We start from the raw sequence: 16,482 nt of genomic DNA, 5'->3' as shown, positions 1-16,482 counted from the left end.
CAGATCCATGGTGAATGCAAATCATATCAGTAGCATCTCCTTGCTCTCTAACAGCCTCCTCCTGTCTCACAATGGTTGGAATAGACTTCCATCAACGGCTAGAAAAGTTTTTTTCACTTGCATGGGCAAGTTTTGCCAAGTGACATCCTTCTAATTCTATTTTCTAGCAGTATCCAACTTATTAAATCAAATTTTAGAATATTAATTTCTAAAATGAGTTTAATAATTATTCTAGTGCTCAAAAAAATTAATTTTACCTAGCAATAAGTAAATTGGCTAGGCCACTTTGTCTTCCAAGTATCTTTGAGTAGTTATTAGTCCTTACACCGGTACTAATTAATTAGTGTCTACTGTCGCCACTGACATTAGTAACCAATAAATTGGTCTAGACCAAAATTTGACACTAGGTATCACCTAGTATATATTGGGCATAACTTATTACAACTTTTGGCTTTGATACCCACTGCATCCTTGGGGTCCTTCGCCTGTTACCATGAAATGATTGCCATGTGCATTACATGTAGTAAACAACCTTACACATTTGATTAATAACTTAATCAAATGTTATTGGCAAGATTAAAGCATCTTAAAATTTCATGTCCTTGTGATAGCTAGAGTCAAATAGTGGCAAGGCAAGGCTGAAGGTAGGCATGGCAAATAGCAGGTGGGGGCAAAGGAGGAGTGGTGGGGCTGGGAGAAGTGTGGGGGTGTAGAAGGGGCCAAGCAAGACTTTTCATTTTTTGAAGAAGATAACAAAAATCTATGAAACAAAATATCCCAAGGCAAAATGATAAATACAAAACAGTCTTGTAAGGGACTTCCATATTAGGAAATATGGGACAAGGGGAAGTTTATTACAAAGCTTGTGTGAATAATTGGTCGCGGGAAGTCTATAATGCCAAACCACTTGTTTCTTACATAGAAACAAGGAATGGCCATTCTGGCTTGTAGGAACGGTTTAATGCGTTCCAGACCCTTGGAGGAGGTGAAACGGCCAGGGAACATTCCCTGCCGTTCCCAAGACCGTTCCGTGCCGTTCCCTATTTGGAATGGACGTTCCAGGCGTGTTGACAAAAAATTTACATTTTTCCACGTTTTTTCTTTTTGCTTGTATCACACTCCTACCTTATGTTCACCCATCTCCATCTCCTAATGTGCACACACTAATCTCTCTCTCTCTCTCTCTCTCTCTCTCTCTCTCTCTCTCTCTTTCTCTCTCTCATTGAATATTCAAAGTGTCAAGACAACCCACAAGCCAATCAGGAGTCCATGCAAAGTTCAAATTTGATGCGGTATGAACTCTTGTAAATCACAATCAAATTTCAGCCTATTCTCAATTCCAAGGTAATCATCCATTTATATTGTCTAATTTCAAGGGAAACTAGAATAATTGGGGCAATTGAGAGCAATTTGGAGCTATGGGGGTAATCGAGTCAATTTTGGGACATTTGGGTCAATTTGGAGCATTAAAGGGCATTGGGGCAATTAGAGGGACATTCTTTGGGGCAATTTGGTCATTCAGGGCATATTTGGGGCACTTAAGACGTGTCGTTCCCCCTGTTCCTGTTCCCGTTCCCGTTCCCGTTCCCGTTCCCGTTCCCCCACTTTGGACGTTCCCCCCGTTCCAAGGGGTCCCGTTCTCGTTCCCGTTCCCGTTCCTCGTTCCAAGTAACTATGGTTTCATAAAAAAGAACTACTAGAATCCCATGTCTTGAGAAAAGTCTCTCCTCTGAGATTCTGAACTGCCATGTATTGTCTCCCATCTCCCATGGAGAGTATACACAATCTATGTCGTCCAAATCCTAGAGAGAGTTTGTACAATGGATATGTCCAAAAAATCAATAGGCTAGCTACATCTAGCTATCCATATGTACTAAGCAATTATGCTAGCTATGAGCTCCCATCTATGACAATGTCACTAAGTCCACATTGTTTGTGAGAAATTTGGCATGGTAATCTTGACAAGCTGGCCAGAAACAAGATAGGAATGACACCCCTGTACATCCTCATATGCACAAGCTCGGTCTCTCTCTATGAGCCAAGCATCGGTTTCCCATGTAGCAATCATAGAGTTTGTAGTGCTATGAAACACCATCGTAAGGGTCCTCCTCCAGACCTCCTAAGACGTTGGGCAATCCCATATGTAGTGCCTATTGTCTCCCCGTACTCCCCACTCCTAGTGCAAGGGAGTGCCTCTACCATAGGCAACAAGCCATAACCAACTACTAAACTCTTGTGTGCTAGTAACCAAAGAAAGAGTAAAATCTTTCTTGGTCTTATACCTCGGGCAGTCCAATGCTGAGCTGCATGCAGCTGGCAGGGAAGTGAAATGCTGGGCTGTTGGACAAAAGTGAGCAACAAGGTGCGACTGTTGCAGTCGGAACGAGCTTGTTGAGCTGCAGAAGCAGCTGAGGACCATCACATTACTGGACGGGGAAGGTAGGTGGCCCTGCAAAACAACAAAACTGGTGGGGGAGCTGGCAACGACCACAACAGGGAGAGCAGGGGAGGTGGCAGCAACAACAGAACTGATGACAGAGCTGGAAGTCAGTGTGCCAAGGAGCAAAGGTGTTAGGGGAGAAAGAAGAGCAAGCAGGGTGAAAGGGGGAAGCAGGTGGTGCAACCAGAAAGGGTGGGGGTGACTGCTGCTTGTCTAGGTCCAGTTCACTGAAGGTGGTGACCTTTCCTTGTAAACTTGTGCAATCCATAGGTTGGCCAATTAAACCAATATTCTCACATAAGTGAGCTGCAGGAGACAGGATGCATTCCATGCCACTTGGGACTCAGCTTTCAAGCCCCTCTTTCATCCCTTCCTCGCTTGATTTGGCTGTATTTCTCCTCCTGCTTGAATTTATTGGTCCATTGTACAAGTCTTTCTCTGCAAAGAGCAACCATGAGAGATTGACCTGTTTCCTTTCTAAATTTAAAAAGAAATTTACAGATGCCTCAGCTTTTTAGCCATGATGAGATATCATTACAATTCTTCTTTTCTTGGGAATGAAAGTTAAAAGCAGATGTTTGTGGGCACTTCTAGGTGTTAGGCTGAATATGGGGCAGCATTTTCAACTATGAAATGTGTGTGGCTTAGACATCTTTTAGTTGATGTTGATCTGTGTGTGGGAATGTTGTTGCCTACATCTATTTGCACTGATTGTCAGAGAACTACAAAAGTTGCAAGAAAGCTGGCCTTTTCAGGTTTGCACAAAGCTCATAGAGGTATCACTATGCAGCCAAAGAAAGGCTCGTGTCAAAGAGCTTTTCCCTTCTGGGAAGGGGAAAAGAAAGCTCTGTCAATAACACCGCCAAGGAAAATCCCTTTTAGGTGAAAATATAGAGTACAAAGAAGGTTCTGTAAGCAGCAACTAAGTACATGATAAATACAATGGTTGTGTGACCAACTGATTTGGTGGGCTATAGTGCCAGACTATATGAGGAAGTAGGTGAAATCATGCCAGAGGGGTTGATTTGGTCTATCTGCCTAGAGTCGAGAATGTGGCAGATATGTGCAGAAAGACTCTTCCTTATGAGTTACAGTGTAGTGCAACTCTTACCCCTTCATTGTTTGTTGCTACTCTTGCATTTATGTTGTCAGTAAAAAACAAATCAGTATATTTTACTGGTAGACTTGATTATGTATCATTTGGGCTGACTTTTTAATGCCTTTATGGCCCATTTGCATCAGTTCTCAATCTACAAGCGTTCAGTCACCACACCCTAGTCTCTAGTCCTATTACTTCACCTCCAGACTTCAGTTTTAAGCTCTCAAATTTTTTTCCTTTCATAATGGAGCGGTCAGGATGCACCCACTGGAGGCTCTATGCAGATTTGTGATCCCTGCCGCATTGGCAATGGGTTGTAACTTATGTAACACAATGGAGCAGACAGCCAGCAGAATCCAAGGGTTACAGCTGCAAAGTTAGGAAATACAGATGGTGATAAGATGGGAAGGAGAAAGAGGCTGAAGGTAAGTGGGGCAAGGTCAAGGCTGAGATCAGTTAAGGTGGTGAAGTGTGGAGGGGCCCGGGGGAGCGTGGGAGTCACTATGCAGGAGGTTTAGACTCTACAGTAGAAACACTGCAGTCTTCTTTATCTTGTACATGTTAGGCATCTTCTTCCATTTTCTTATCTATTCGCTGTATGAAAACCTTAACTTAGTATCTGTACAATGCAGTATTTATACAAAGATTACAGTTGCCTATCAATAACTTTTTGGTATGCTCTACTGTAAGATTTATGCAAACCATTTTATCATTTTTCCAGTGTTGCACCAAAAGAGACAAATGCACATATTGCCACAGTGAAAAGGATACTGGAAAATCATGCTGGCTATCTAATGTCACATAACATGCTTCGTGAGCTTGTCACGTTCGTAAAAGGGACACAGTTTGACCTTACGGTATGATATTCATAAGTTTAAGATTCTTTTCATGAAAGTTTTGTATGTAAATAGTAACTACCTTCTTCTCACATATTTTTAGGATTTTCTGCAATCATCTGGTGGAAAATCAGCTCGCTTGCACGACTTTGCTTCTGCTTTGCATATTGTTGGAGAAAAGGTATCACTTCCTTTGCTGTTTATAAATTTTAAGATTAGTATTGTGCTCTCAATTTCCTAGGATGTCAAGGGACTGAAAGCTTTTTATAAACATATTATCAACCATAGTCCAAAGGCTTGTAAACCATTTTGGACTTTCAAGCATCCCCCTCAAATTGATCAGCTGTAAACAGTGCTCATATCGGCAGTTTTATTGTATGGATGCTCATGCATTACTTTGCACTTCTAAAACGTTTTGGTGTTTAAGCATCCTCTGCAATATTTATCAGCAGCAATCATCTTTTCATTGCAAGTTATGTTTCTTTTTTTTCTGTGAATAAGTGTATATTAATGTTGGAATATTTACATCCGGCCTTCAGGCCATGCAAACAGATACATGTCTCACATCAGGCCTTCTGGCCAACCATGAAAATCCTATCAAGCACAAGGCTACTATAAAATAACACAGAAATATCATGCTGGCTGCAGAATTGGAGTAGAGTAGCCAAGGAGCAGCAACATCAGGGAGAACCACATCTGCTGAAATAATGGAAGAAATCTGCTACAAGTGTAATCCCCAAACACGGGCCGCATGACCATGAATACCTGAGACTGAGTTGAAAATAAAGGCATTATGGGTACACTAATTGTGCTAGAGAGCTGTCCATTTGAGAAATTGGAAAGGTAGGCATAATCTGAATAAGAAGACAATGAAGGCATCTTGCCCAAGTCCAAAGAACGGATAGGTGTCCGTTGCTGACAAGCTGTTGAGGTCCACACACAGGAAACAAAGCTCCAAATTTGCCTCGCCAGAGGTAAGAGATGAAGAGGTGAATCAATGTCTCATTACAAGTAGTGCAAAAGACACAATGGCTCTACATGATCTTGTAGGCACATAAGACATCCCTAGTAGGAAATTCACCGATAAGCAACCTCTACACAAAAGCTTTTCCTTGATAAGGAATTCTGGACCTCCACAATTGAAGAAGTTTATCCGGCCATTTCTCTTTGATATCCCGGGCATGGCACACTTTATTTGCTTTCTCAGTGACCCATTGCTTATGCTCTACCATCTTGTGGTAGTTTGATTAGCTGACCTTTTCTTAAAATCATCCAGTTTCATAAACATCCAATCATGCCATAGCAAAGCATGCTCAAAAGCAAGCAATGGATTATACTGCTAAAGCTGGTCCTATAGGGTGGACTAGATTTGGCTAGCGTAGTTTTATACATTCAATACAATACGTCCAATATGCAAATATGTGCGGTTTAGTACGTACACAAAAATTTTAAGAATATGATACATTGTTCTATACATTCGTTTAAAAATATTCATAAAATTCTATATGAAATCAGCCTATACACATATAAACTGTGCAACTTAAAGATAGATTATGGAAAGCATAAAGTTTCCATGGATTTGAGTTTAGATAACAGTTGCAAGGCCATATAAGAGTTGAAACTTGAAACTAGAGTCGGGTAAACCGCAGCATGTTCGATTGAGTGAGAGAAAAAGATACAAAATGATATTGACCATGGCACATGCTATAGCCTATCTCTCAATCCTCATAAAAAGACTCTAAATGGCAAGTTACTAAATGGCTCATCACACATGACGACTCGTCATCAGGCGCAGATACATTGGAAGATGGAGAGTCGCCCTCACTAGCAAAGGCCTTAGACACCTCACCAAAGTCCCTTTCACTGATGACGTTTCCGTCATCATCATACTCAAGCTCTCTAATTTGAGCGTCTTCTATAACAACTGCATGCATATAGTAGAGGAATTTCTCAAGCCTCGCCTCACATAGTTCATTATGGTTGGTGTAGCTGTGGACTTGGTGCTCACAATTTGAGCAACAACTCAATGCCCCGGACGGGTGTGTGAGACTTGATGATCAATCTCCCCAAGCTCCATGTAGAGATCACTGAAGATGGCCTCTTGCTTCTCATTCCACTCTTTGTTGGCGCTTTTCAAGGTGGCCCCACTCTATTTAACTCATCAATATTTACCTAATTGGAGCACAATGATAAGTTGACTATTGCAACTTGCATATAAAGATTCAAATTTAACTATGGAAGACATTAAATAATTAATTTTTTAATGTAGGGTTTACTTGTCTAGCCATAGACATCTCATGCAGTCTATAGCATGCATAAGTTAGAGCGACCATAAATTAGTTACTCTAACTGCCATGTGCTCAGCTTATTTTGGATCTTTGTATGTATGAGAGAGTATGTTGGCAATTTCTCTCTCACACACAAGCTGAGTAATGCTACATTAGACAAAAAAATAAAATGATCTTCAAAGTTCAAACCTCACATAGCATCAAGATTCAAAGATTATAAACTCTTAAGATTCTAGCCTCTAGGTGAGAATTTAGAAGTTTAAAATGCAAATTTCAAACTTCAAAAGCTCAATGCACCTATACAGGAAGTCTAAGGGTAAATTTTTGGACATTGGAAACTTGATATCCAAAAGATTCCCACCAAAATAGAGGCTTGACCAAAGAGAGTCTCTTCTAGCATAGAGGGTTGGCAAAAGCAATTTCTCTTTGGTCACTATAATTGATGATCTTATGTAGAAATGGTGCATGTTGGTCCTCATCCAGTGCCTTTAGAAGGTAGGCATCTCTATTGGCTGCCAACTCTTGATCCATGAAAAGAGATGTTGATTTTTAGATAGGATGCAATAGGGAAGCAAGATCGTGGATGGGTTGTTTGATCTAAGTCCATCTTTTCTCGACTAAGTAAAGGATATCATCATGCCTTTGGGTGGGTTATGACATCTGATATATAAACTCTACATTTTTGAAAAAAAAAAATTACATTTAGTCTTTCGAATTTAAAACTTAAAGCAATTAACCAACTTGTATAAAACTTGAAGCAGTTATACCTCGGATCCTTGACATCAAGTGCTCTATATGCCTTGATCTCCTGAATGGCCTCTCTCATAAAGTATACAAGAAGTCCCAAGGTGGAAGAAAAGAAAGGTAAGAAAGAAAAGAAAGAAAAGAAAAAAAAACGGGTTACGGAGCCTGAAAATGGTCAAAAAAGTGACCGTGTTTGTTGGCCGCAAGGCCTAGGCGTATGGGACCCGCTGCCCACGTAACGGTCGACCGTCGGGAGTCTGAGGCCAGACAGGGCGCAATCGGGCGACTAGGCAGGGAACAGACCGGACAGTTCTGGACGGGACCGCACGTGGCGGACGGGACTGGACGGGTTGGAACCTTGGGCTGTGGCTGTGGCTGGATTATGGTAGGGAGTGGTAAATTCCCCCCGGGAAGAGGGGGGGGGGGGTGATGGATGGTGAATTATTGGAAATTTTTCCAAGAAACTCCCAGCATCCTTTGAGACGAATGGAAGCTGGATAAGATCTCTGTACAGCTTGAGAGCAAGGGTATGAGTAAGAGCTTCTTATGAGTCTGTGACAGAGTAATGGGGACTGTATGGACCCCAAATAGCATGTTCTCTGCTTGTTGTTGCTACCTTTAAGCTCAGGCCTCGGGAGCTCCTATTGCATAACAACGGAATTCGGTTGATGACTCATCCCTCTAGTGGTGCAATTTGTCTTGGTCAAACTTAGTTGAGTGCAGCTAGGCTAGATGGAACTATGGGGACTCAGGTAGGCTTGATATCTAGTCATATGTGAGAAACTGAGTGAAAATGGGGAGGAGGACATGAGTGGATTATTGACAAAGTTTCTGAGAAACTCCCAACATACATTGTCAGACAAATGGAAGGCTTGAACTTTCCCTCCTAGTTCTACATGTGAAGAGATCTTCTTTAATGTGTTTGATATGCTAAAAAGACGAAATTCATACTTCACATACTTCACAAGATTCAAGCACTAGTCACTCAGCACAAGAGCAGGACAAGGTATGGGAAAGGAAAATAGAATGCAGAAGGCGCAATTAGGTCAGAAAAACGTTTTTGGGAGGGTGTTTGTTTCTTAGCCAGACAGTCTCATTGCAGTTTGTCTAGTCACTGTTTCTAGTCTTAAAACCTAAAGAAAGATTGTTTTTCAAAGAACAGAGAAATCTATAAATTTCTGTCCCATTGTTATAGTTATGTGCTAGGAATCTTCATTTCAATACAAGGCTTGTTGGTGTTTTTTTGGCCTTTCATTAAATAAAAAAGTCTGATTTGTAAAGTTCATACAACCTTAGATAGGAAACTCAAGATTACAATAAGCAATAAGGTTACTACACTTGTAATGTTTTATTTTGCTGTATGTGCAGCTTGACATGAGCATACTGCAGAGCCGATTGGATGCAGAATTTCTTTTAGCACATATGTGTACGGTTGGTTTCAAGGAGTGGATAGTCGTGCTTGCAACTTTACTGAGGCGAGTTGAGGTGATGATTGCTTTCTCTAGAGCTTTTCATTTTTGAAAACTGGTTTGGCAAAAGTGAATACATCTGCACAAATACAACTTATCCAACTATCTATGAGATTTGCAGCTTCCATGGCTGCACCATTTTCCCCTTAAGGCATCAAAATTCTAAAGTAACAGCAAGTATTACTGAATGCTGTCTTGTTGACATTGATGAACTAAATGGACCTGCTTTTGTTTTATGTTTTTAATTGCCAATATTAGAGCTTTGGGACATATATGTTTGCTTCTTGTTCAATGGGTGTTTTCTTTATTGAGAAGATAAACCCTAACTGTAGCACAAATCATCACATCCATATCAAAATGCAGGTCGCGGAATAAGACATTTGCAGTTGTAATAGATTCATTAATGATTTGGGTGGATGGTCATTTTGGCATCACAATGAGCATAGTTAGTGTTCATTGCGAAACACACCATCACCACAATCTCACAAGCTTATGAGAATTGTGTTGTTGGTAATTTGCCAATTTCTGAAGCCTTTGTTTGACTCACTTGCAGCACCATCCAAGTGAGATTTAGTCAAAGTTATTGAAAATGTATATTGAAGCATTATGATTTAAATAGTGGGTCTGGCAAAATGTAATGTGTCTTCCTATTGGTTGTCCAAGCACGTTTTAGCGGTCCATCGCGAAATGAATCTAAGCGTCGCTGCCCGGTACTCCCAAGGAACATTCCGGGGTTTGTCGCCTAGGGTTTCCCAAGTCCGCCTCATAACGGAACGTTCGCGGCTGAACCCACTAGGATCGACTTGAAATCTTTGTTCCTAGTGGCCAAGGTCTCCTAACAGCATTCTAGAGTTGGGTTTTGGACATCCTACTTTATGCAGAGATACCTGTTGTATGTGTAATTGGTAAAGGTCCTATCGCATGACCTAGTTCCTCGTAGTGTGAGAGGTGTATGAGAGAGAGAGAGAGAGAGAGAGAGAGAGAGAGAGAGAGGAAGGAGCCTGCACATATGAAAATCCTAATTTTCCATGGGTCAAGTGTTGTAGTAAAACTGATTTAGGCCTAAATACATGTATTGCCACGAGAAATCCTAACCCCAATAAAAGCTTTCAAATTATGCACCCAATGGTGCTACTTCAAAGAGATGTGTTGTAAAAGAGCTACTTGAAGAGCCATCATGCGTTTATTGACATAAGAGCAACCTTACTTACGTGCTTTGGAGTAGTGACATGGTCCCAAAACACCCAAGTTTGACCCAAACGATTTCATTGTTTCTTCTAGAGCATGAACCAAGTTGGTTGTACTAATTTGTCTGAAGATTTTCTGAGGCTAATGTAGCAATCATGGTTGTTAAAAACGAAAAGTACGGTACAATACGGTACGATAAAATATGGTACTAATTGGTACCTTAATATTTTTCAAGGTACAATATGAAAAAAATGCATTACTCAACCGTAAAAGCAACTTAAAACCTTATTCTTTTTTACAAAATAAGGTAGAGAAGTTGTCTGATTCTCAAACAACCTAGTCTTATGGGAGAATCACACCAGTGTACGGAGCATTTAGCTCATTTTAAAGTATGGTTCAAATGGGAAAAGAAGTAAAGTACGGTAGAGTATGATCCCTTTCATACATAGTACTAGTGCAACTATAGTAGCAATGGTAGGAAGAAGGAAATCATACTAATCATAACATTTTGCACCACTTTGAGACAAACAGGCAATTGCCAGCCTTGAGCTTCCAATATAATCTTTAAAGATGTTACTATAATCGCACACTCACTCTCTCTCATATGCATACACACACATGTATACATATATAGAGAGTTATGAATTGAGTCCTTAGATCCTTTGAAAGGGTCATGGATAGCTGACCGGCCCGCTCTTGTCACGCCCGATTGGCCGCCTACATCATGTCTGACTACGTGCCTGTGTTGCTCATGCCCCACCCGAGTGCCCTGTATGTGATCCGCTCGACTCACGGCTCTGCTCGCACCTGCCCTACTCGCGACCATTCGATCGTGCGAGTGCCATCGCGTTTGTGTCCCACCAGGCTCCCCGCCCTCTACCTCACGCACGAAAAGACCTCCCTAGTCGACTTGCTCTTGTGCCTCCATTCTATGTTGCACGTTCGTCGGCTTCGTTGATTGCTTCTCCTCTACAAGGTCAGTAGGAGTTGCTTGCATATGCGAAGATGTGATAACACTAGCAATCGTTGCTCCCTCCATCTATAGCAACATTCCCCCCGGTATCACAACAGCTAGCGTAGTAGCCCTCAGTAGTGACGCGCAATGGAAACCTCTCGTTAGAAGCCAGTGCATTCTACGAGTGCCCTTTCCGTTCGTGCCACAGAGCTGGAATTGAGAGAAACAACAATCTCTGGGCACGTCATAGAACACTCCATCTAGGGCCCAGCTTCGGGATTAGCTTTACTCCACACTATGCATTGGCAGAGCGTAGATTGCGGAGGCAGTTCTCATGGGTCAGGGGATCTTCATGGTTTGACTCACCTCCGTGAAGGTAGCTCATGAGATAGTGGATAGCTCACCTTATGCCTCCACGAAGGGGGTCATCTATATGGTTCCTTGGTATAGTGGCTTCATAGTGGAGGAGTTCGCCCTCCACAATAGGTTTCCTAGACACCCGGTCAGCCTGCTATTCCTCGAACTGGCGATAGAGTATCGTTAGTTAGTGGAGGACTTTGGACGGCTTTTCGGCATAGTTCTTTCTCTCCATCGCGGATGCAGTGACAGCTGCGGATACCGAAGTTTCTTGAGTTTGAGATAGGTAGACACTCTTTCAGGCAGCAAGTTATTGTGATAGGGCAGCTTGGTCAGTGCTTGCGACGCCATGACTTTGGGCATCAGGCAGCTATGCATGCATTTCGGAGCCAAGGCGGATTAGCTGGCAAACCCGCAAGTGGATATTGACAGTTTTAAACGGGTCTAGTGACGACAAAGAGGGACACGGCATGGGGGGTATTAGCCAGCCCCTTAGACACAGCCATGGCAGTAAAGAGCAGGAGAGCGGGTGAGAGCAAGCCCCCATCAGAACACCCTGCAACACCCCCACCGAGTAAGATCACAGGCCTCCATCCCCACCACCCATTGAGGTATCACAGCCCACCCCACCCGAGATCCCCATGCCCCCCGGCCCGCGCTCCCCCCCCCATATGGATCACCCCCTACTCTTTCCCACAGCCTTCCCCTTCTAAGGCCTCTCTCCCCCCCTCACACCCGCCTCATACTTCTGATCACGCCACCACCCCACACTCTTTCTCTTTCCCATCTCCCTTGCCGATCAGCCCCCTTAATCTTCACCTAGTACATGTGTCCCTCCCTCTGCCAATCCATTCCCTCCCTTTTCACATGGGGTGATGAGCCTCACACGCCCATATCTTCTCCTCAACAGTAGTCCAGCTGCCCCCCCCCCATACAACCACTAGCTCATCTGGCCTAGCAGCTCGTCACACTTTCCCTCCACAGGCGCAATTGCTCCCCCAAGAGTTTTTTTGCAGTGGTCCATGGTCCTATTTGAGTGTTGCAGAGCGCAGAGAGCTCCCACCACCTTTGGGGGTGGAGATCTTCGTGGTCCGCAAGACAAGGAGTAGCAAGGTCCATTTACTAGCACCATTGGATCGACCAAACTATGCTTTCTTCTTTTAGACCTCTCATTCGGGAGACTGGATGATGACATAGATAGAGGAGGAAGTGAGGGGTCAAGTTATAGACCACATCTCCTAGTGGATGGGTGAAGGAGGGCTAGCACTTTTTTCCCAACAGTGGCTAGGGTGCATGATGGATATTAACTAGTGAGCTAGAGCCGAGGTCCCACATCTGAGCATTATTTTCAAGCCCCTACCCAGTGGAGCTCACTGATGGATGTGATCGAGTGGCCCCTTGCACAGGCTGCCCGCTTCTACCAATGCACAGAGTCACGTCTCTCAGCCTTGGCTGATAGACGCCACGGTGGTACTACTTGGAGCATCTATCATCCCCATTGTCTGCCCAAAGAGCCACCATGGGGAAATGGAGCCTCTGGGCGTGCAGCCAAGTGCATTCGCATGCCCCATAGCTTTTCTTCTTCATCAGCAGCTTCCACACCGAACAAATGCTTGTTCGATCAGTCAGAGGTCTCCCCATGAGTCTACACCTAGCATCTTGGAACATGAATAGCCTCCACTACAATGGGGCATGTGGTTCTAGGAAATTGATTGTTCAGCAAGAGCTGTAGCCTACTCTTGTCGGACGGATCGACATCTTACTTCTTCAGGAGCACAAGCTTACCCCCTCCCAGGCAGCTCACACATGTACTGGGAGTATTCCATCGGTGTCCACTGCAGGAGTGGAGGCGTATACACCTCTATTGGCCCGAGCCTTATCGCCTGTGTGTGAGACCACAGGACAATTGTAGCACGAAGGGTTCTATGGATCAGACTCGATTTAGGGGACTTATGCCTTGGGGTCCTCAATGTTTATGCTCGTATTGAGGTTAGGGCATGCAACAAATTCTGGATGGAGATTGCAGCAGGACTTCCAAAGGTGGACCCTTGGATCGTTAGAGGTGACTTCAACAACCTGGAGACCTTAGAGGACTAGCAAGGTAGAGGCAGAGATTACCAAGGTATGGTAGGGGAGGAGTAAGAGGCATGGGAGGTCTTTCTCCTCGCAGTAGGAACACATGATGCTTGGCGGGACCCAGCTTTCAATAGGAGTGAGAGGTCACTGGATTTCTGTTGGGGATACAAGCAGCTGGGCGGAGCTCTTTTGGAGCGGCTAGATCGGTATTATGTGGGAGAGTAGGGGTACTCTCCCAAAGGCCAAGTAGGGCAGTTGACTGGCACCACTTTGTCTGATCACTGCCCGGTTCTCTTCACTCTTGATGCTCCTGCTTCAGCCCATGACACGCGATCCTGTCGGATCCTAGACTCAATCTACGGGAGGGAGGAGGCAGATTGAGTACTTCTAGATGAGGGAGCGGGCCAGGGTCGACTAGATCGCAGAGGAGGTTGCAAAGGCCTTAGCAGAGTCGAGCAAGATCTGCCAGGAGGCAGCCCTATATGCCAGGCAACAAAATTGGGAGGAGAGAGCACTTTGGCGAGACCTAGCAGCCACTCAAAGACTACTCCAGGAGACACCAGGGGATCCCACTCTCCACATGCAAGAGGTGCACGCACGGACAGCCCTCACCGGCCTTGAGAATAGGCGCTTTGAGTTCTCCTTTCACACCTCAGCAGCCTTTTGGGCGCGAAAGGGGGACACGATGTGCAAGGAGTTTTTTCAGGTGCATCAGCCTCGCACCTCAGGGGACCGGATTCATAGTCTCCGTGATTAGTACAGAAGGATTCGCTCTCGGATGAGGTAATGGAGATTGCCATTGACTTCTACAAATAGCTTTTTCTGCAAGAGGCAATCTCAGCCAGAGTACAATGATGTAGACATCAAGTCTGGGATTGCATTCTATCCCTTGTCACAAATGGGACGCTCCCTCCTAGACCCCTTCACAGAGAAGGAGCTAGTTGAGGCCTTCAATGCACAGGATGGGCAGAAATGCTCGGGAGAGGATGGTCTTTCTAAGGCCTTCTTCACTACTTATTGGGAGGTGGTGAAGGACCCCCACTACTCGCCTTCAGGAGATTTTCAGCTCACGATAGATGCCAGGGAGTTTATCGGTAGGTCTTGTTAGTCTCCTCCCCAAAGGGGGATATAAGTTGGAGCTGTCCCAGTGGAGACCAATCACCTTGTTGTCAGTGGCCTAAAAGGCCCTAGCCAAAATGATCGGGAGTTGACTCCGCCTCGTGCTTCCAGATACCATTCCTGACACACCCAAACAAGTTTTGTCTAGGATAGGAGCATTCTAGACAATGTTTTCACTTTTTTCAAGGCGACCGAGTGGGCTCAGCACAATGGTTAGGGATTGGTAGTACTCCTAGATTTTGAGAAGGCCTATGACAAGGTAGATTGGGGCTTCTTAGAGGGTACCATAGCGAGGCTAGCCTCATTGAGCCAATTGTTTACATCAGGAGATTTTGTTGACTTTATGAAAAACTGAAGTGTCAGGAAATGATTGAGCAACCAAAGAGAGAGTAGAGTTTGAAGGGAGGAACACAAAGTGTGTACAACAAACACTCAGAAGAGAAGAGACTCTGATGAATAAAATGATATAATGAAGTGAATCTGATACAAGGGTGCCATAGCACGAAGGATGACCTGGAGCAAGGAGATTGTCGAAGAAGCCTCCGAATTCGTAAAGGCAGGGATGAAGAGTGGCTGATGAAGGTGACAGCCAAAAAAGGGTGATGCCAGCTGCTGATGCAGACACTGCGTGAGTGGAGGACCTCCGGTGCAGCCAAACGCAAACTTGATGCAAGAATGCAGGGCGCCTGAAGATGGAGGGAGGAGAGAGAAGAGACGAAAGTCCTAGAAGAAATCTGTGTGCTCAAAGTGTTGAGAATGGGGAATGTGTCGCATATATAGGCACAATTTGTCTCAAGTCTCACCCACTGAAGTGTTTTGTATGATTATCCAACTCTCTCGGAAGACTCTTGAAAGCCTTCTTGGGGCTGGAAACTGAAACCAAAAATGGGAATGAAGAAGGGAAATTGTATGGAATGTTGTGGTTTCTCAACATGAAGTGCCTCATTGGTATCACATTTCTGGACTCTAGAGTGAGCAGGAGAACTGGATATTTGGTGCTCCTCCCTCATCGAGAGGTTGGCCACTGACCACTGATTTCATAATGGTGCAAGCTATGGTGGTTGAGAGAGACAAGATAACTCATCAATCATATGACATGCATAAGATTGTGCCCTGTTACTAAATGTGGAACTTCATTCTTTGGGTATGGGAGCATCTTCAACCATTAAAAGTCTAGGGCTAGATTTTAGGAAAACTTCCATCAGCAAGTATTCAAGACTTACAGTATGGGCTTCTTTCATGCGTGGTTAACTAGGAATGCCTTTGATCAAAGATCCTGAACATTGCCATATATTGCTGATGTATACCATCATCCATGTAGCTCCTTGCTTTCAAGAAAGTAGAAATTTCTCAGAAACTCCCAGAGATTTTTGCTACACATGAATAACTGCCACAGTCTACTTACCCCCTTACCATGTACAACTTGTTGGCTTGGGATTTGATTTAGAACTTCATGGCACTTATTTGCAGTACTATTCTACCTACCTTTGAGGACCATAGAAATAGTAAATCGAAGTTCAAAAACTCGGGGCAGGATGTGCTGTACAATTGAGTGGTCTATGGTTAAAGGCTTCAATAAGTAACTTAATCAGGAACTATGTCTATGCTTTTCTGTGAATTGTGACTTGACAAAGTGCAATACGATTAGAAGAAATAAGCTGTAATGTTGATTTTTCAGCAGTGATACTTTGATCATTATAAGGTCTCTTTTGTTGTGGCCTTCTCCTTTGTCAATATACATGCCTAAATGCTACTAATTCTAGCTGAATAGTGTAGAACCTTTTGTGGAATGTGCAGGTTCTTCTTGAACTTTTTAGAGGTGACCATCGGTTGTGGAGTGCATACAGTCAGACATTGAGGGTAATCTATTTAATATTGCATCAAGAGTATATTATCGTTTAATTTTCAGAC

General features: G+C 43.7%; 1 protein-coding gene across 2 annotated transcripts in view; it reads left to right on the top strand.

The window, feature by feature from the left end:
• LOC148013404 (uncharacterized) overlaps positions 1–16,482 on the top strand; it is a 170,333-nt gene that overhangs the window by 153,122 nt on the left and 729 nt on the right. For both annotated transcript variants that reach the window (XM_087668199.1, XM_087668200.1), the window contains exons 19-22: positions 4,261–4,396; positions 4,479–4,556; positions 8,776–8,892; positions 16,369–16,431. In XM_087668199.1, coding sequence (XP_087524325.1) covers positions 4,261–4,396; positions 4,479–4,556; positions 8,776–8,892; positions 16,369–16,431 — 394 coding nt within the window. The remainder of the gene's footprint in view (positions 1–4,260; positions 4,397–4,478; positions 4,557–8,775; positions 8,893–16,368; positions 16,432–16,482) is intronic.

The sequence above is a fragment of the Lygodium microphyllum genome, chromosome 26 (genome assembly GCF_053477565.2).
Source record: "Lygodium microphyllum isolate KBCC chromosome 26, Lygodium_microphyllum_v1.1.10, whole genome shotgun sequence".
In the NCBI taxonomy this organism is placed as follows: Eukaryota; Viridiplantae; Streptophyta; class Polypodiopsida; order Schizaeales; family Lygodiaceae; genus Lygodium; species Lygodium microphyllum.
Note: the sequence above shows the minus strand (reverse complement) of the source record. Positions and strands in the feature narration are given on the sequence as shown.